The sequence below is a fragment of the Calypte anna genome, chromosome 18, assembly GCF_003957555.1.
Source record: "Calypte anna isolate BGI_N300 chromosome 18, bCalAnn1_v1.p, whole genome shotgun sequence".
In the NCBI taxonomy this organism is placed as follows: domain Eukaryota; kingdom Metazoa; phylum Chordata; class Aves; order Apodiformes; family Trochilidae; genus Calypte; species Calypte anna.
The window spans coordinates 678,613-698,682 of record NC_044263.1 but is presented as its reverse complement, the minus strand read 5'-3'; the positions used below and the strand labels follow the sequence as shown (position 1 = coordinate 698,682).

Sequence of the window (20,070 nt, the reverse complement as noted above, 5' to 3'; positions counted from 1 at the left end):
GGAGGAGCCGGGGCGGCCGGAGCAGTCGCCGAGCTCAGCCGCCGCCCAGCCCGGGTCGTTGATGGTGCCATTGGCGGTGTCGCTGCCATGCGAACCTGGGTGCTGTTGCTGCTGCTGGGCGCTCTCCGGACCGGAGAGGCCGCGGCCCGGAACCGCAATGTGCTGCTGATTCTGGGTGAGTGCGGCCGCCAGCCCCGCTGAGTCCCGGAACCGGTCTTGGTCCCGCGCCCGTCGCCCCCGAACCGGGGACCAGCCCTGCGATGGGGTACCCCTGCACCGGGACTGTCCCCGGGAGTCTTGCTGCATCCCCTCTGCTGCGACCGGCACCGCAGCACCGGCCCCAGCCCGGGTCATCCCCCAGCCCATCGATGCTCCTGGTGTCATTAGTGTTCTGCACCAGGCTGGGGACACGCCGGGGGTCCGGCCCGGTGCTGTAGGGCTCAGCCCGCACCCCTCCCGCTGCAGCAGACGACGGTGGCTTTGAGAGCGGCGCCTACAACAACTCGGCCATCCGGACACCCAACCTGGACGCGCTGGCCCGCCGCAGCCTGCTCTTCCAGAACGCCTTCACCTCCGTCAGCAGCTGCTCCCCAAGCCGGGCCAGCATCCTCACCGGCTTACCCCAGGTGGGGGCACACGCCAGGGTGGGGGCTGCCAGTCCACGGGGGGGGGAGGGGGGGGAGCAATCGGGGTTGACTGTGGCATCCTTGCAGCATGGTGACAGGACCTGGCAACCCCCCATGTCCCCTGTCCCTCTCTCTCCCCTGCCCCCCGGACCCACATCCCAGGCTGCTGCTCAGCCTTGCAGCCGCCCCCCCCTCGCCCCCAGGTGCTCGGCCGTGCTTGTTCCAGGGCCAAGCTGGCAGGCACCGGCTGACACTGCCGTGTTCCCTGGCCTGCAGCACCAGAATGGGATGTACGGTCTGCACCAGGACGTGCATCACTTCAACTCCTTCGACAGCGTGCGGAGCCTGCCCCGGCTGCTCAGCCGAGCGCACATCCGGACAGGTAGGGAGCCAGGGCTGGGAACTCCCCTCCCGCGACTGAACCCCATCAGGAGAGAGAGTTTGGCTGCTGACCTTGCCTGTGAGCTAGAGAGCACTGGCTGGACCCAGTGTCCTACCCCCCGCTGCTCCTGGCACACGGCTGGTCTGTCTTGTTGCAGGGATAATTGGGAAGAAGCACGTTGGGCCTGAGGCTGTCTACCCCTTCGACTTTGCCTACACAGAGGAGAACAGTTCGGTCATGCAGGTTGGGAGAAACATCACCCGGATCAAAGAGCTCGTCAGGCAGTTCCTGCAGAGCCAGGATGAAAGGTGAGAAAGACCCTGAACCCCCGGAACAGGCTGTGAGGGGGCACAGAAAGGAGAGGGGGCTTCAGGAAGACATGTTTCCTTGTTCCATTTGGTCAAAAATAGGAAGGGACCCCTTGTCTCTGGGCCTCCAGAAGCCCAGATTAGGTAGGAGTCCTCCTGCTGACCTCAGCTCACACCTGCACAGCCCAGGAAAGGTCTCAGGGGACATGAGTAATCCTTTGCTACACCACCTCCACCTTCTCCATCTCTAGGCCTTTCTTCCTCTATGTCGCTTTCCACGACCCCCACCGCTGCGGACACTCCCAGCCCCAATATGGGACTTTTTGTGAGAAATTTGGCAATGGAGAGAGTGGCATGGGCTGGATCCCTGACTGGAAGCCACAGCTCTACCACCCAGAGGAAGTGCAGGTGGGGGACTGTGGGGGGCTATATGGGCTGTGCAGGGCCATAGGGAGGCTGCAGGTGACAGCATCCTCCACTGGAGCCCACCTTGGTCACTGCCATCAGCATTATGGGTGAGAGCTGATGAAGGCCATCCCTGGTGTACCCACAGTTTCCTTCCTGTGGCTGCCACATGCCACTTTCCTGTTCTCTCTGTAGGTCCCCCCCTTTGTTCCAGACACACCAGCTGCCCGGGCAGACCTGGCAGCCCAGTACACAACCATCGGGCGCATGGACCAAGGTAGGAGCTGTGGGGGCCAGGCTGGTGCCAGTGAGCCCTGCAGTCCCTCCTGCCCCCCCTCAGCTCTGCCCCTCCATCTGCAGGGATCGGGCTGGTCCTGGAGGAGCTGCATCAGGCTGGCTTCCACAACAGCACCCTGGTGATCTACACCTCTGACAATGGCATCCCCTTCCCCAGCGGCAGGACCAACCTCTACCGCTCGGGCACCGCTGAGCCACTGCTGATCTCCTCCCCCGAGCACACTGCACGCTGGGGACAGGCCACCCAGGCCTTCACCACCCTGCTGGGTAGGAGCTTGTGTCTCCAAGTGGGAGAAGAGGCGTGCAGAATTCCCCCCATCCTCCCCATGCTAAAACCCAGGGTCCTGTCCTGGAGGACGGGCTGCAGCCCTCAGCATTGCCACTGCCAGCCCTGGGAATGGAGAGGAGGGACAATGGAGCAGCAGGGTCCCCTGCAGGGACATCATCTTGGGGCTCAGCTCTGCAGCTCACCCCAGGATGACCTGCTGCAGCAGACCCTAGGGACCTTTCTGCCCCGCTTGGTTGTGTTTCCTCCTATGGACACCAGCCCTTCTTCTCCCTCTTCTCTTCCACTCCAGATCTGACACCAACCATTTTGGACTGGTTCTCCATCCCCTACCCTCATTACAGCATCTTTGGCAAAAAGCAGGTTCAGCTCACTGGGAAGTCTCTCCTGCCAGCACTGGAGTCAGAGCAGCCCTGGGCCACTGCCTTCAGCAGCCAGAGCCACCACGAGGTGACCATGTACTACCCCATGCGAGCCATCCAGCACCAGCAGTTCCGCCTCATTCACAACCTCAACTACAAGATGCCCTTTCCCATCGACCAGGACTTCTACATCTCACCCACGTTCCAAGACCTGCTCAACCGCACCAGGGCCGGGCAGCCAACCCACTGGAACAAGACCCTGCACCAGTACTACTACAGGGACCGCTGGGAGCTCTTTGACTGCAGCCATGACCCCACTGAGAGCCAGAACCTGGCCCACGACCCCCGCTACGCCACCGTTTTCCAGCTGCTTCGCTCGCAGCTCTTGAAGTGGCAGTGGGACACGGGTGACCCCTGGGTCTGTGCCCCCGATGCTGTCCTGGAGGAGAAACTGAGCCCCCAGTGCCAGCCACTGTACAATGAGTTGTGAGCCCCAGCTCTGCCTGGTGTCCCCCACTGCCATGGGACGTGCCCCTGAGGCTCCGACATTGGAGTAGGATGCCAGCTGGGCCAGTCCCGTATCCCTGGGTGACACTGGGAACCCAGGACAGAGGGGACAAGAGGCTCCACAGCACAACAGGGGCTGGGGAAGGGGGTGGGGGAAATGGAGTGAATCCTGAAGGGGTGCAGGTGGTCCTGGGGAGGAAAGGCTGAGGCAGGGCCCAGCAGCATGTTTCAGGGCAGGGAGCTGCAGAGAGCGGCACAGACACAACCTGCTCCCAGCAAGCACAGACTGTATTCACAGCACTGCTCCCCTCTCCCCCAAAACCACAGCCAGGGACTCCCCACAGTCCCTCCAGAGGTCACTGGTCTGTCACATTAACAGGTTTGCTGTCTCTCAAGGCACTTTGGATCCTTTTTATCCTGGAGGAGATGAAGGTTTCCCCATCCCTGGGGGTTGTGCAGCCACCCCCTGATGCAAGTCCAGTGCTCTGATCTCCAGCTAACTCACACTGGCATGAAGGGAAGCCAAAGCCCGGGAGCTGCAGGGGGTGGGATGAGCAGCAGCAGCTCCTGTTCTATGGGGGCTGGGATGGATTCAGCCCCAGAGCTGGAGGGAGCAGCACTGCCTCCCCCCACCAAGCAGCACAGGCTCAAGACCAAGAGATCACAAACTGCTCCCACATTGGCAGTGACACAGGGACTTGCAGCACCTGAGGGCGAGATGGAAGGGTCAGCACAGCAAGAAGCAGCCAGGATGGGGTGTCCTGCCCCCCTGGGGTGCACAGAGCCACAGCCCAGCACAGCCACACTCCCACAGACCCCCCCAGGAAGGGAACCCACAGTAGACAGCCCCAGGAGAAGAGCCATGCCACTGCTTCTTGACCTACACACATCACCACACATCCTTTCCATCCTCCAGCTCCCCATTCTCACCCCCTTGCACAACCTAATCCTGCCCCAGCCTCAGTGCAGTGATTCAGCCCATGCTGAGCAGCCCTCTACACTCCTTGGTGCCAGTAAAGCAGGTGCCATGCCATTGCTGGGGCCAGCCCCTGCCAGCGCCTTGGCTGAGCCCCAAATTCTTCCCGGCAACTTCCAATACTACTGCCCCCTCCCACAGGGGGCCAAGCACTTACCTGGGTGTCACTGCGGTAGGAGAAGTCACCCACGATGGCACCGTTGGCCAGGACTTGCCGGGGAGGGCTGGTGACACCCAGCACGGTCACAGCCTCCAGCAGGATCCCATCCAGGTGGGTGCTTGCCCGCAGGAGCTGGCTGAGCACGGTGCCCTGTGGAGACAGGGGGGCTGTCACCCTGTGCTTCTGGGTCCCAGACACTCCACGCACACACGGGGACTCCTGATGTGACCATCCATCCCACAGCCATGCATGCCCCAGGACCACCAGGACCTGCACATGGCTGCAAACCCCCATGTCCAGATACCCCCCACCAGCACCATTCCCTGCTCACTCACCTGGCTGGCCAGGAAGAGGACCTCGGTGTAGTCCCCATTCTCAAAGGTCTGCCAGCTCTCCCCATCATCCCAGAACAGTTCCCCCCTGGCGAAGCCATCCGGTGTCAGTGCCACCACCAGGGCCATGCCCCTCTGGCGGGACTCAGCAGTGCTGAACGCAGGCTCCTGAGGTGAGGGATTGGGTACAGCTCTGGTGCTGCTGGAGCCCCTTCTCCCAGCCCAGCTGGGTGCTCAGGCTCATGGCTGGTTGGGTGATGTCCAGCTTGCCCATGTTGCCCTGCTTGTCCCCGACCCATGCGTGGGCAGGGGCTGGCCAGGCAGGTCACCACGGCATGGAGGGGACTCACCTGCAGGGGCAGGATGTGCCCAGCACGGACATGGACGTTAATGGTGTCCAGGGGGGCTGACAGGAGGATCCACTGCCCTTTGCTGTGGATGGTGGAGTCCTAAAGTACAACAAAAAGAGAAAAGAGCAGATGTAGGGGGCCATGTGCCCAAGGGGGTCCCAGGCCAGTGCCGTGACCCTCAAACAGCCAAGAGCAAGGGCAGGGGAGGCACAAGGGCTGAGCACAGCCCTGACAGGCTGGTCCCTGTGGTGGAGCACAGGGACACATGCAGGGTCCCACCATGAAGACCCCACGCAGCCCCCCAGGAGCTCTGCAGCACGGCAGGGGTGCACCCACCCCCATGAGGCTGTACCACGTCCCTGCTGGGAAGTAGCCGCTGACTTTGGTGACTCCTGGCTCCAGCACAGGTGTGATGAGCAGCCCCCCACCCCACAGGAGCTGCCGGTCCACAGTCCAGGTGTTGGGGTCCTTGGGGAACCTGTGGAGGGAAGTGGGGAGCAGTGATAGCAAGGGTAAGCTCAGAGTGCACTTGTGTGGGACTGAGCATCCCCCTAGCTCCACCTGGGGCCCCTCGCAGCTTGCAGGAGGCCCCACGCCCACCTCCCACCGGGGACGAGCACACGGCAGGCCCAGTTTGCCCAGCACTCACTCGAGGAAGAGGGGCCGGGCCACCGTCTCTCCAGCAGAGTGAGCCCGGTGGAAGAGGGTGTAGAGGAAAGGCAGGAGGGAGTAGCGGAGGCGGAGGGCATCCCTCATGGCAACCTGGGCAGCCGGGCTGAAGGCATACGGCTCCTGTGGCTGCAGGGGAGAGCCCGGAGGGGGATGCTCAGGCAGCGCGGGGGGGAGAGGTGGTGCCTCTGAGGAGTACTGCGTGACTTCTGCCACCAGCCTGGCACCCGTGGCACAGGTAGGCAGGGCACCCCCGCACAGACCCTTGCGCCCACCCAGCCACCCCCCTGCCCAGCGGGGCGAGGGCTCTGGGTGCTCACCCGTGCCCCGTGGTCGTTGTGGTTCCTCATGAAGGGGTAGAAGGCACCCAGCTGGGTCCAGCGCACGCACAGCTCCTCGGTTGTGTCGCCGGCGAAGCCGCAGATGTCAGCGCCCACCAGCGGCACCCCGAAGAGGTTAAAGAGAAGGATCTCTGCGGAGGGGACACAGAGGGCACCGGGCGCTGTGGTGCTGTGGACACGGAGCTCACAGAGAAGCCCCTGGCTGTTGGGCAGGCACTGAGGGCCAAGCGGGGATGGATGCAGCCCCAGCACCCTGCAGCCTACCTGGTACAGAGTAATAGAGCTGCTCCCAGTCACTGCCGACGTCCCCAGTCCAGTGCCCTGCGTAGCGCCCCAGCCCCGCAAACGTGGAGCGTGAGATGACAAAGGGACGCTTGCCCCGGACCCTCAGCAGTGCACTGCGGGCAGGATGGGGTCAGCTCAGCACCAAGTGGCTGGGGAGGGGGGTCAGACCCCCACCAGCAGCTCCTGACGAAGCACAGAGCTGGTGACATGGGACAGTGGGATGTCCCCTGGGATGTGCCCCAGGCTTACTTGTGGGAGGCGATGGCCTCGGTCAGCCCATACAGGCTGTGCAGGTTGTAGTGGGAGGACAGGAACTGCTGGCTGGAGGCACAGATAGTCCCCGCTTGGAGGCGTCCCCCAAAAACACCTGCATGGGAGAGAGGGTGACAAGGGCGAGCTCGGAGCATGCTTGGAAGGGACTGGAACATTCCCTCAACTCCTCCCAGAGCTCCCTACACCCCCGGGCAGAAGCTGGTACACACTCTGTACCTGGCACGTAGGGAGGCTGCTCCAAGCTGTTGGTAGGGCAGCCGTGCTGGGAGCCCTCCACAAAGTTTGATGGCTCATTCATGTCCTGGGGAGGGAAGGGAATGGGAGGGAATGGATGCACTCACTGCAGGTGCAGGGCAGGAGATGGGGAGCTGCATCTGACAGCTCTGCTGGGGCCACTCACAATCCACATGCCGTCGAAGGGCACTTGGTCATGGAAATCCTTCACCATGTCGTGCCACCACTCATGAGTCTCTGGGTTGGTGAAGTCAGGGAATGCAGTGGGACCTGGCCACACCTTCAGGAAGGAGGCAGCAATGGGAAAACTCCTGCTGTCCCTGACCCACTGCTCCTTAGCTACCACCTGGGGGTGTCCCTGTGGTACTCAGGGTCCCCTTCAATCCCCCTCTCATGGGGACTGGAGCTGCTCCCTGCACACACCTTCCCAATCAGGGGCTGCCCCGTGGCGTTTCGGATGAACACTCCTCGTTTCAGTCCCTCGTCATAGGGTTTGTAGGTGCCAGGAGGCCCTGAGCTGCTGATCCCAGGATCCTGGCAGGGCACAAAGCCAGAGCTTCACCAGCAAGAACAGCCTCCCTTGCCATCCCTGTGGAAGTTCCATCGCAGCTCATGGGGACAGCTGGTAACCCCAGTGCCAGCCCACCCATGCAGAAGCGCTGGCAGGGCCAGGGGTGTCACTCACCACAATCATGATGTACCTCAGCCCATGGCGGTGAAAATCCTGCACCATCTCTGGGTAGTCCTTAAAGGTTTTCTTGTTGAAGGTGAAATCCCTCTTGGCATCTGTGTAATCCAGGTCATTCCACTGCACGTCCTGCAGATGGTGGCACCGGTGCTCAGGAAGGAGCAGGGACCCCTGCACACTGCCACCAGACCCCACCCCATGGGGGCTCCCTGCCAGACCCCATGGGTCCTGTCAGGCAGAGGCTCTGGGGAGCAGCTGAGACCTACCAGGGGGAAGCGGGCTGCTGTCATGTTGGCTACGACCTGCCGGGTGATGTCGGTGGAGGAGTAGCCCCAGCGGCAAAGGTGGAAGCCCAGGCCCCAGTATGGAGGCATGAAGGGGAACCCTGGAAGCCAGGAGGGTGGGTGCTGGCCAGGTGGGTGCAGGGATGGCCAAGTATCACAGTCTCCCACAGCCCTACTGCACAACACCAGCCCTACCAAGGCACTTAGAGGATAGCCTCCCATCCCAGGAGCCCCTGTGCCCCCCACAGGCTCGTACCAACGACATCCAGGTACTGCCGGACCACGCTCTTGGGGTCAGGACCCAGGAAGACGTAGAAGTCCAGGATCCCACCTGTTGTACGCCAGGTCAGGGCCGGGCTGGGCTGCAGGAGCACGTCTGGGGATGTACAACACCAGAGGAACACATTGAGGACAGGGACAGTGGCCAAGCCCATGCCCTGCACCTCCATGGGACTCACCCATTGCATTGCTGTTCAGCAAGAAGACACCATGAGCCAACCCACTGTCCTCCATCACCAGGTAGAAAGGGTGGGACCCATAGAGGTTGACCTGGGGCTGGAGCAGGGCACAGTGCAGTGCTGGTGATGGTCTGCCAGAGACCTTGGCACAGCACCCACCTGCCTGCCCCTTGCCGCTGGCCAGGGGCACCATCATTGTCACCTCAACCCAGCCCCAGACAAGACACAAGAGGCTGTGGGGCCACCCTTGCAAGCAGAGATGAGCCTTCTCCCTTCCCCTCTGCCCTGCCACATACCGCGGGCGCCATGTCCCGATTCCACAGGGTCACCCTGGTCCATGCTGTGTCGAGGACCAGGGGGGTCAGGTGCTCCCCCAGCCCAGAAATGAACCGGGAGGGCAAGGAGGTGGAGATCTGCAGGAACTGGTCTGCGAAGAAGAGGGGCGCGACGGTGGTGTTCAGCCTGCCGGAGAGAAAGGGAGGCTCGGGCAAACTGCCCCGGCGGGGAGGAGGTACCGGGCTGGGGACCGCCACCACTGCGGAGGGACAGGGATGCTCGTCACCACGGCAAACGAAACCAGGTCTCGACTGAGCTCTGGGATTCCTGTTTCCCTTTTCAGCCACCGAACAGCAGAGGGGGCGGAAGCAGAGCCACCTTCTGCCGCCACCAGTGTCCCTGCCACCTCCCTGCTCCCATCCCGCGCATCGCTGGGGCCGGTGTCAGGTCCCGCTTCCAGACCGAACCCCTTCGCACAGGCGAGGGGAGGACGGGCACTCACAGGACCTGCCCGTCGCTCTGCCGGTAGACGACGAGGCCGAAGGGGTCGGAGTTGAGCTTCAGCCCGTAGAGCTCGGCGGCGGCCCGGCCGCTCCCCCGCGGCGTGGCCAGGGGCACCTCGTAGCGCTGCCGGGCCGGGTCCCGCAGCTGCGGGGCACAGAGAGGGAGGGGAGGTCGGCAGGGAGCGGACCGGGAGCCGGACCGGGAGCGGGACCGGGGCTGGGGACGGTCCGCACCGTGAAGCGCAGGCGGGTGGGGGTCTCCAGCGCCAGGTCCAGCCGCAGGCAGCCCACGTCCTCTGGCAGGAAGCTGGCGACGACGCGGCGGAGCCGGGCGGTGTAGCCGCTGGCCGTGGCAGTCAGGTTCTCCGCCCGGTAGCTGCGGTAGCCGCGGGGGAAGAAGCACCAGGGTGGGCCGGGGCCGGAGCCGGGGCCGGGGCGGTAGCAGCAGCCCCGCTCCTCGCAGTCCGCCCGCGACAGCAGCCGCTCGGGGCCGCAGTCGAAGCGGTCTCCCGGGGACACCTCGCAGGCGGTCCCGGTGCTGCCCGCCGCGGCGGGGACCAGCAGCGCCAGCAGCGCGGCCACGGCCACCCGCGGGCCCGGCATGGCCCGGCCTCCGGAGCACGGCAGGCCGAGGGGCGGGCCCGGCACCGCTGCCTTCCCTTTCCCTTCCCCTTCCCGGACCCGGCCCGGCCCCGCCGCCGCTCGGGTGTTGCGGCTTGGACGGAGCTCAAGGAAAAGGAAGAGCGAGGCCCGAACGGCCCCTTGGGTGCTGCAGCTGTGCTGGGGGGCTGGGAGCTTCCAAAACACCCTATGGTTGGTGAGAAGCACGGAGAGGAGAAGCTGCCCTCTGCAGCAGGGGTGAAAGGTAACGTGAAACGAAATTCACAACGTTCTAGCGTTAATAAAATGTTCCTCTCTACACCTCCCTGAAAGGAGGCTGGAGCCCGGGGACAGTTGGTTTCTTCTCCCAAGGAACAAGCAATAGGACAAGAAGAAATGGCCTGAAGTTGTGACAGGAGAGGTTTAGATTGGATATTAGGAACAATTTCTCCCTGGAAAGGGTTGTCAGGCCCTGGCCCAGGCTGCTCAGGGCAGAGGTGGAGTACCTCATCCCTGGAGGGATTTACAAACCATGCCAATGTGGACATGGTTTAGTGGGGACTGGGTAGTCCTGGGTTAACAGTTGGACTTGATGACCTTAAAGTTCTTTTCCAGCCCAACCTATGTGGTGGTTCTACATATTCCCCCTTACACACATTTATTTTATTTATATTTATTCATTTACAAAGCCTGCAGCCTCTAGAAGAACAAGGACTGTTGGGTTTATGTGTTTTGTCCACATCTCTGTCAGGCTTCCTGCGAGCCAAGCCTGGATTCCAAGCACTGGCTGAGCCACTGGAGAATCCTTTGGTGCTGAGGATGTTCCTGCTGGATCTGGTGGACAACGGTGTTAACAGCACGGAGCCGGTCCTGCAGCTTCTGCAGCTCGGCTCTCCAGGCCTGCTCTGTGCGGCAGAGGGAAGTGTACTTCCCCTCCTTCAGTGCCTGCAGGTGCTTCTGGCGTGTCTGGTGGGCCACAATCTCCAAAAGGTTCTGAGAAAAGCAACAATGGAAACTGCTTTGATGGCAGACAGCACACAGAAGAGGAATAAGAAATGAATAGGATTCGTGTTGCAGGTTCTGTAACCTTCATGTTGTGGAACGGAAGGACATGGAGGTGAAGTCCCTGTTATAACAGTCAAACAGCATCACCGGGTGTCACAGAGGTACAGTCACATCACAGAATTCCATGAATCGGAGAAACTCCCCCATATATAAGGCAACCCTTGCCAGAACAGAGATTCACCAACTTAAAAACTTGGCAGAAGGGCATTCAAGACCTTGAGCTGGCTCTCCAGTCTGTAACACAAGTAGCCATCTAGCACTCACAAAGGACAAATGTTACTAGATAATTTCCAGACACAAACACTGTCCTTCAGGCTGTTTCCAGGTGAACACTGTGTGCTTACCCATCGCTTCTTGTTCTGAAGACATTCCATGTCAGAATCGAGGCCATCATTCTCAACCTGCAGCTCATGCAGTTCTCGCTGCTTCTCCAAGACAGAGGCACTAAGGGAGGCCTGGGTGCTCTCCAGCTCCAAGATGGTTTTGTTGCAGTCTTGAGCATTCTATTAAACAGAAGAGAAGGAAATGGCAGACTCTGGTTCTTCTGTCCAGCTGCACTCCCACCCATCTTTCCAGAACTAATGTTTTGTGCTGTGCTGGGGCAGGGTCTGTGTCCTGACACCCCGTGTCTCTGCGCTGAGTGCTGGGGCAAATCCCAGCCTAGGTGACCTCTGGCAGCTCCTGCTTCCCTTGCTCACCTGCTGGGTTTCACTGATCTTCTTTCTCAGCTCCTCTATCTTGCGGTGGCAGTCACTCTTGGTGACACGTTTCTTATCTGTTTTGTTCTGACCCTCTCCACGAATTGTTATTGTCTCCCTACGAGCAACAGATGCCTCCATATCACGAATCATCTTCTCCTGCTGCTTCATCAGCTGCCCATAGCGAATCTGCCATTGATTGAGATAAAAAAAGGCTGAAAGTAATGAATGTTTGCAAATGGCACCTAACTGAAGCTTCCTGTGTGGCACATCCCATCAACATGAACCAGACACGTGACACGTGAGCCTTGGCAACCCACACTTGCTCTAAATCCCAACCTGTTCTGCCCTGTGTGGATCTGGAAGGCAGAGAGCTGGATTATCAGCTCATTTAAAGTAATCTTCAAAATGTTTCACTGAAACTTACTAGCAATAGCAAAAGCAGAAGAGCAAAAGTATCCTGAGAACTAAAGGAAAGAGTTGTTTTGCCAGAAGACTTCCCTAGCCAGTGAGTAAGATGAAGCAACACTAGTAATTTTGCTGCTAATAAATTGGGGTCACAGAACAAGGTGGCAGACACAGTACACTGTAAATACATTTCTCTGGCACACCTTGATTTGGCTGCAGCACGAGGAAGGTGTCTGTACACTGGATGGATTCAACTCTGCATGGTGCTAAGATTTCCAGTGCTGTCCTGGCCTTGAAGAAGCTACTTCTCCAGCCTGTTTCTCGACCCCTGCTTTACATTTCAGCAACTCCAAAGCTGAATACGTTGTGTGCCACTTCCCCTCCTCAGTCCTCTTCTCCAGTGCCTTACTTGCATCCTATGAATCTCCATCCTCATGGCTCGGATTTCACCTTGTCCTGTCTCAAAGTCCACTGCCGCACGCATCTCCTTTGTCAGCTGGATCTTCTTCTCCCAGAGCATGATCTGGTGCCTTCAGTGACAGAAAGGGAAAGTGGTGCCTCTGAGCACAGCGAGGATGCTGTTGTGCACACTCCGTGTGGCAGTGGCAACACTCTCCCAAGGTGACTCTGAACCCAGAGCTGGTTTGGCAGAAACAAAGAATTTGCACACAGGACGTGTAAAAGGGCAGTGAGAAAGCAGCTTGAAATCAGACAGAAAGCTCTGCAACATAGGGAGTGGCACAATAACTGTAAAAACAAGTGACCTCAGACTGACAGGGGGCTGATGGACCCCCATTAATTGCCCAGAGCAGCACACTCCCTCTGAGCTCTGGACAGAGGAGACACCATGCAGAGCCTTCCTTATACATCTTGACAACATCCAGCACAAGCTGGAATCGTTAAAGCCAACACCCTCTCAGTTCTTGCTTGTTCCAGAGATGGGTAAAGCACCTTTCAGTTTCTGCATTTCAGCAATTGGTTAAACTCCCTTTCACCTTCTCCAAGGACACAAGCACATTTGCTGGTGCTGGTTCAGTTTGATGAGAAGAAAGGTAACATGGACACACCTATGAAAGCTCAAAGACTGTGGCAAAAAGCAAGAATCTCTCTGGTACCTACTCTGCTTCCAGCAGGCTGTTCAGGAGTCTTTCTTTCTCCTCAGTCAATTGACTGTGCTTCTCCTGCATCTCAATTGATTCTTTTTCTGCTGCCTAGGTTTGGGAAGGATAAAACAATACAACATTGTCAGGCTCAGAAAGTTTTACAGAATCACTGATTGCCTCTGATCTGCATAGGAGGTTGAGACCTGGAAATGAGATGTCAAGTACCTTGAGGGAGCGTAAAAACTCATTTTCTGTGATAATGTTGCCACACTGCAGCTCCTCGAAGCTGCTGTTATTCTTGTTGATCAACACATTCAGCCTTATCAAGTCATTTGACATGTTCCTCATGTGACGTTCAGTCTCTTTCTGTTCTTTTGTTTCCTGCTGAATTTCATCTACAGGTGGACAGAAGGAAGTTTTGTAATTCCCAGGAGCAGTGGGCTGAACACAGGCAAGGTGTGACAAACTGCTATTAGACCAGACAACACTGCATGCATGAGGAGCCACCCATGTCCCACAGGCCCAGCCAGGACATTTTTCCACAAGCCCCCAGATGCCTTACTCTCCGTTCGCACTTTCTTCTGCTGCATTATTGTGAGTTGTTTCTTCAACATGTCCAAGGAGGAGATCTGTTCCTCCCGCTCGTGTGTTAGCTTCACCAGCTCTTTCTGCAGACTGAGCCAGTACTTCTGCAGCGTCATCACCTCGGAATTACATTCTTCTATCTGCTTGGTCAGCCTCTTGATCTCAATTTCCAGTGGTCCCAGTTCTTGCCCCTGTAAAAGGGCAAAGTTTGGGATCAGTCAGGCAGGTAGAAGCTGTTCACTCATAGCATCACTGCAGAAGGCTGGGCCAGCTCCTAAATACTTCAACCATACTGCTATTTTGTAAGTTACTTTCTGCATCCATTTCCCATGTGCTCAATGGGACCAGTAATTACTGACCTCACAGGAATAACTGTAACAGAAGCCCAGAAGGTTCTCTGTGTGGTGAGGGCCTCCTAAGCTCTTACAACAGCTACATCTGGACATTCAAAAGCCACAGTACTCATTTTCACATTGGTTTCCACAAAACTCTTGCTGGCAGTGGTAGGCACAGATCTGGCCATAATCTGAATGGGGACAGCCAGCAAGCCACTGAAGCCACTCTGCCTTTTCCTCTCTCCCCTTATCAGTCTTTGCAGATCCTGTTTACTCCCAGAGTATTGGTGTCATCTAACACTTCCATCAGGTGAAGACAACTCCCTGCAGGAATCTGTGCTAGGCACACCCTTGTTTCACAATTCCCTAGCACCAGCTCCTCTACACATGGATCAACAACTGCCTGGCAAATGTAAACATTGACATTAACTATTGCAGCTTTTCAAACACAATACTGATGCCTGAGAGGTTTAACAGTCCAGGCAGTTACATTTATCAAGGGCATCTGTGGTCACCACAAAGAATAAAACCAAGTTTGGGACTGAAATGTAAAGGTACATACCCCCTGCTGGGAAAGAAGAGTCTCCAACCTCTTGTTGTACTGGCTGATGACCACTTGCTTGTTCTCAATCTGGACATTGTACTTTGCAATTTCACTCTCACTGTGCTTGATCAGATCATGGACATCCTTTACTTCCTTGTCCAGCTCACAAAGTGTTTTTTGGAGAACTGTCAGCCTGCAGGTGGTATGAGTTGCATTCAGAATAACCTGAGCAGTATCATTCTCAACTTTGGAGAAATGCAGCTCCTAGGAATATCAACAGACAGAAAACAAACAACAATCACCACCAGCAACTCGTCACTTATCAAAGCACAGGAGTCAGGGGGCTGAGAAAGAACTGCATGTTCTGTGTCAGGTCTTTTTGGCCCAGCTCTCTCACACACACCAGAATCCTGCAGTAAGATCACTGGAGGAACCAAACTGAAGCTGCAAACTCAGCAGTTTCCACTGCAGACCTGAAAAGCAGACTGAGGATACTGACACCACATGCTTGTGAAACTGCATTAGGCAGTTTCCTTCCCCTGCCCACAGGCAGAAGCAGTTCCATACCAGATCTGTTATTCTCCTTCGAAGCTTTGCAGCCAGCTGTGAGAAGTGTTTTATGGCTTTGCTGGACATCATCTGGTCCTGAAGCTTTGCCATGATTTCATTCTCCATCTGCTCTTTGGCATCAGTCTCTTTCTCAATGTCCTTGCTGATGGACAGCAACTCATTCAGATGAGCAGCTTGGTCCTAAAAGGGAAGACAGAGGCAAGATCACTACAACTGCTTGGGGAAGGGTATTAAATACCCGTGGTCCAATTTAAAAAGAGTTGTGCTTCCATGGGCTCTTCTCACCATCTTGGTCCTGTTTAGGGCCTGCTCTGTCTCCTGGAGAACACGAACATAGGTGACACATTCAACCTTCAAGGCCTCCTGCTTTGAAAGGCACTGGGCAATCAGCTTCTTGGTGGTGTTGGCATCATTCTGTGAACGGTTCAGAGTGGAGACAAGCAACTCATTCTTCTCCTCCTCCTTCCTGATTGACTTCCTACAGCCATGGATGTCCATTTCTAGGGACTTGAGGTCATCTCTGTACTTGCTGAAGAGGCAAAAGGATGGAAAATCATCACAGGGATTGATTCATGTGCAGAACAGAGGTCTACAGGTTCCTCTTTCGACCATGCTGTTGCAGCCACAGCTGAACAAGAAGGACTTGCACAAAGGCTTGTGTGCAGAGTCATCAGAAGATGGAGGAAGGCATTAAGATTTAAAAGGAAATGTTTGCTGCAAAGGTGAAGGAACTCTTTTAAAGAAATTAAATATGAATAGAAAAACTCCAAACAGCTTTTTTAAAAACACACATTCTGAGGGAGAGTTGTGTTTTGGATAAAGAAAACAGTAACAAAGAACTCTTGCTCTTGTCCTTTAACCTTATTATGTGCTTTACAGCAGCAAACATATTCTGCCTGACATATCCTGCCCATACAGTAATAAACTTGACAGAAGACATCCTGCCCATTTAAAAATCCTTCCTGTCTGCATTATTTGAGGTCACTCCTGGGGCTGTGTTCAGATACCAAACCTCAGCAACTCCTGTGCAGCAATATAGGCCTCATCTCTTTGCTTCATTCCAGCCAAGCTGCTATTCCAGTGGCCCATCAATCGTTTCTTCTCCATGTTAATAGCCTGGATCTCCATACAAGCCTAGAGAAGAGAGAGTTGGTGGACAGGATTAACCTACACTGGGCTGAAAGAACAAATTCATGTTACAATGCAATATGTTTCTTCATCATATGTTGGGCAGGAACATTAATGTGTTTGGTTTGTCTACACTCCAGATGACAGAGAATAGGTCTCCAAGAAAAAAACTGTTGAGAAGGTGGGGAAGGAAGTGATTTACAGGCAATTTTTAAAGGCAAAGGGACAGAAAAAAGAAAAACTAAGAACATCTTCATTCCTGCAGACAGAAATGAGCCATACAGCTCATAAACTGTACACACCACGTGAGCATGAGCCAACATGGTCAGTCCTTCTGGAGGGAAATATTAACTAGAAGTGAAAAAAGTACCTTCCTACCTCATTTACTGCTTGCCGAGTTGCTTTTGTGTCCTCTGCTTGGGCCACAAGCTGAGCTTCAAACAGTGCAATCTGCTCTTGCAGTTCATAGGATTTCCTTGTTAAACGCTCTACAAGAAGATCCTAAAGAGTCAGAGCCCAGCAGTTCAGGGTGAGTAACAGAAGCTCAGTCTTAACCAACTACATTCTACACAAGTAAGAGAGGCTAGAAAGGGGACTAAATTGGCAACTGGATTAGACTTGATTCCTACAGAAACTTTTCCATCCATATACAAATGACCCATCAGTGCAGCAGTGACAACTTGCAAAAGAATGAGACCTTCTCTGCTGATTTTTAAAAGAATAATTCCATTTGCAGCAGTAAATCAATCTTCAGCTCTGAACAACACTTACTCCTGGCAGCACGATTTATGCAGTGCCACCTCTCCAGCAGTCGGGATCCTTAATGATTTCTGTTTTAAGACCCTTTGTTAAAAACCACCTAAAATCCACTCGACTTCAGCAGTTTGTGTGTAATTCTGCAGTGTCCTGCGCAGGCAGAGGGCAGCAGAGGGAGCTCCAGCACACCAACCTGCTCAGCTCCTCTCCGAAGTTCTCAGTGCATTGTGAAACTCGCTGTGACTCAGAATAATTCTCGGGACTGCAATATACAACAGTTCTTTTCTGAATATCTTGGTCTCCACACCCCGTCTGCTGGAGTGAGCCTACTATTAGAAGGCTTGCCAACAACTCCTGGGCAGTACGTGCCCCTGTCCTGCTGGTGGGGATTCTTCTCATTCTTACAAAAGCCTATGGGGTTGGGGTTTTTTTCAATTATTTGGGAATAATATCCCCATACATTGTGATATGTAGATACAACCTTCCTTCTGACAAGGCAGACCTCCTCTAAGACTCACCACTAACTGTCACCTGTATTTATTTACTTTAAAGCAGCTATACTTGATACCTGTTTTTTCTTTTCCATCTCAGCCTGGAACTTCTCTGCCTCAGCCTTCTTTGTTGACCGTTTCATCAGTAAAATATTATGCTGCATATCCTGGTCCATATTCTGCATGTAGAAGAGATGCAAGGCCAAGTTTTCAATCTGGGTTTGCATTGCAGAAACTACGGAGGCAGAAGGAAAAAAAAAACATTTATCAAGGAGTTGATGTTTTAGTCCTGAAGACCTTTTTAGAATTACTATGCAGTAACGTGGTCTGTATTTAAGATTATTTACATATTCCTGATGTATTTTTCAACCCAGTGCTTGACTTACATTCAAATTCATTTCTCTACATTTCCTAGAATTAGGAACTATTACCAGGACTGCCTCAGTCACCTTTCTTGCGTTCATCATCTGTGTTCTGACACATTTTCTTGTGAGTGAGCCTGAGGCCCTTCAGTTCCTCCTCCAGCTGCTGACGTGCTGTGGCCATCTGAGCATGGAGGTCATGGCTTTTCTCCAGCTCCACCTGCAGCCTGGCCAGCTGCTGCTGTGCTCCATACAGGATCACCCCGAGCTCTTCCCTCTCTGCTTTGCCCTTCTTTGTTGCTGTCCTCTGCAAACACAAGAGGAATCAGCTATCTCCCTTCAGGAAAAGGAAGACTGTCTTCCCTCCTTGGACATGGGGGGCAGCTGTAGGAAGGCAAAAAGGATGCCACATACCAGCTCCCGAAGATCTAGGGTCACTTTTTCCATCTGCTTAGTAAGGTAATTCTTCAGGGCAGCCTGAAATCTTCTCATCAGAGGCTGCAAAGGAGAACAGCGTTGATAAACTTTAACACACATTTGTAAATAAATGTCAGAGAAACCTTACTGCCACTCCCCTCTATTAAATAAACCATCCTATTTTCTGCCATAGGCACTTGTGTTCTTATTTTAGCTACACTCAGTGTAACAAGTGAGAAGAGTTACAGCCCGGGTATGTGCTGACATCAGCAAGTGACTGCTGAGAGTATTTGAAAGTCAGAAACATCTTGGCAGAGCCACAGCTGAGATCCCATCCATTCACTCTACTGCTCTTTCAGGACACCACCAGACTCACCCCAGTGCTCTGCTCACCCCCGAACCTGCAGTGTTTGGGTTACACTGAGGGAGCAGACACATGCTGCAGTTACTATTCCTGCAAAGCTATTTTTAAGCAAGCAGTTTTAGCATCCAGCTGAGCCTCTGCTCATGTTCACCTCACACGTTTTATGTGGATAAAAATAGCAAGTCTGCAAAGAAGAGAGAGAAGATTTGAGGACTCCTCACATGCTCTGGATCCAAGACAACCAGTTCTCTCTCTTCTGTGGTTTCTTCTCTTCTGCTTTTTTCATCTTCCTCAGCTCCACGCTGCTGCCATTTCTTTTTCCATCTTTGCTCACCAGCAGTAAGGTGACTGAATTGCTCAAAGGCAGACCCTGAACAGAGAGAAATGGGCTCTCCAATGCTACCCCAGCCCTCCCAAAAAAAGATAAAGGCTCAGATTTCATAGCATTGTGCCTCCAGGTGGGCTAACAATGATCAGAAAGAGAGAAAACTAGAAACTGCACTTGACAGACAGTATTAAGTGCTGTACTTTTAATAAGAACCCAAATGATACCTGACTCTGTGCAGCTGCTCAACTCCTGTGACCACCCAGATTCCTGTGGAGGAGCCCCTGAAGGAGGGGAAGGGTTTCCTCTGCCCCTTACTGGCTGCTCCATGTCACCCAGTTCAGGAGTGCAACTGTCTAATGCCATTTTGTCTGAGAAAGTCCCTGGAGATTCTTCCTGAAACATAAAATCCATCACCTGAAACAACTTTCAATCTATTTGCCCCTAAAAATCTGCTTACTGCTGTTCTGATGAGACATGAACAATGCAGACAAAGAATCAAGAGGGCCTTGCTCTGAAACAGGCTCAAAGCTGTGCTGGCAAAGTTGTGTCACTCCTTACAAAAGAAGCTCCACACATATGCAGCACAACAAAGGAGCCTCCGGTTTTGTCAGAGCTTTTTGATACTTTCTGCTTGACCAATTAGTTTCTCCCTGTTCCAGTTCTGATTGGTTTTGTGTTATGCAGCAGTAAAACTGCCCCAGGAGAATTTGAAGTACAATTTTACACACAGGGGAAGACGGCAAGAACTGCTTGTTTTACTTCTTCCTACTGAAACTGCTTCCATGGGCAGGTAGGGAATGCACGGAACGGGCTGTCCTGGGAACGTTTCAAAGGAAATCACCTCCATAGCAAGATGTGAGGGAACTCGGATCGCATCCCGTTCAGCGGAGCCTTCCGCTGCGGCCTCGGGGGGCTCCTCCATGGTGCTGCGGCTGTCCTGTGCCTGCAACCAGAGCATCCCGCAGGACAGAGAGAAAGAGAGTGAGAACCAGCCCAGAGCCTCGGAGCCCTCCACTGCAGGCCGCCCCTCCGCCGCGGGGCTGGGCAGAGGCACCCGGAGGCCGAGGGGAGTCCGAGGGGAGTCCGGGGGTCAGCCAGGCCCAGCCCGGGCCCAGCCCCGCACTCACCGGCTCCGCCATGTCCCCGTTGCCAGGCGACGCGGCAACACCCGGTCACGTGGGGGGCGGGCGGCACCACCTCAGCCCGCGGGGGGGGAGTGAGGGGTGTCTGGGGGGGGATCGGGCGGCACCACCTCACGCCGTGAGGGGAAGGCGGGGGGGGCCCCATCCGCACAGCTCCCTCAGCCCGCCGGGA

The 20,070-nt window shown here is 55.3% G+C and overlaps 3 protein-coding genes across 3 annotated transcripts; 1 reads left to right on the top strand and 2 right to left on the bottom strand.

The window, feature by feature from the left end:
• The first annotated feature begins 12 nt into the window (after window positions 1–12).
• On the top strand, window positions 13–3,503 carry SGSH (N-sulfoglucosamine sulfohydrolase). The gene is made up of 8 exons (XM_030461656.1): window positions 13–175; window positions 466–626; window positions 903–1,008; window positions 1,166–1,316; window positions 1,568–1,724; window positions 1,917–1,998; window positions 2,082–2,285; window positions 2,597–3,503. The coding sequence occupies exons 1-8, from the start codon at window positions 88–90 to the stop codon at window positions 3,154–3,156; spliced, it is 1,509 nt and encodes a 502-aa protein (XP_030317516.1). The 5' UTR covers window positions 13–87; the 3' UTR covers window positions 3,157–3,503.
• A 27-nt stretch (window positions 3,504–3,530) lies between these two features.
• On the bottom strand, window positions 3,531–9,605 carry GAA (glucosidase alpha, acid). Its single transcript, XM_030462107.1, has 19 exons — window positions 9,237–9,605; window positions 9,002–9,147; window positions 8,520–8,685; window positions 8,224–8,320; window positions 8,022–8,141; window positions 7,748–7,866; window positions 7,479–7,610; window positions 7,217–7,327; window positions 6,960–7,073; window positions 6,776–6,860; window positions 6,536–6,653; window positions 6,266–6,399; window positions 5,981–6,132; window positions 5,641–5,789; window positions 5,328–5,469; window positions 4,992–5,090; window positions 4,645–4,809; window positions 4,307–4,459; window positions 3,531–3,880 (listed from the first exon to the last, which is right to left on the bottom strand). Exons 1-19 carry the CDS (start codon window positions 9,603–9,605, stop codon window positions 3,821–3,823), a joined length of 2,631 nt encoding a protein of 876 aa, XP_030317967.1. The 3' UTR covers window positions 3,531–3,820.
• Window positions 9,606–10,271: 666 nt separating this feature from the next.
• CCDC40 (coiled-coil domain containing 40) lies at window positions 10,272–19,972 on the bottom strand. Its single transcript, XM_030461645.1, has 19 exons — window positions 19,884–19,972; window positions 19,598–19,699; window positions 18,981–19,149; window positions 18,650–18,798; window positions 18,062–18,145; window positions 17,735–17,954; window positions 17,363–17,520; window positions 16,417–16,539; window positions 15,923–16,044; window positions 15,196–15,439; window positions 14,908–15,090; window positions 14,359–14,604; window positions 13,439–13,652; window positions 13,102–13,271; window positions 12,893–12,984; window positions 12,183–12,303; window positions 11,366–11,554; window positions 11,012–11,170; window positions 10,272–10,595 (listed from the first exon to the last, which is right to left on the bottom strand). Exons 1-19 carry the CDS (start codon window positions 19,893–19,895, stop codon window positions 10,350–10,352), a joined length of 3,003 nt encoding a protein of 1,000 aa, XP_030317505.1. The 5' UTR covers window positions 19,896–19,972; the 3' UTR covers window positions 10,272–10,349.
• Between the last annotated feature and the right edge of the window lie 98 nt (window positions 19,973–20,070).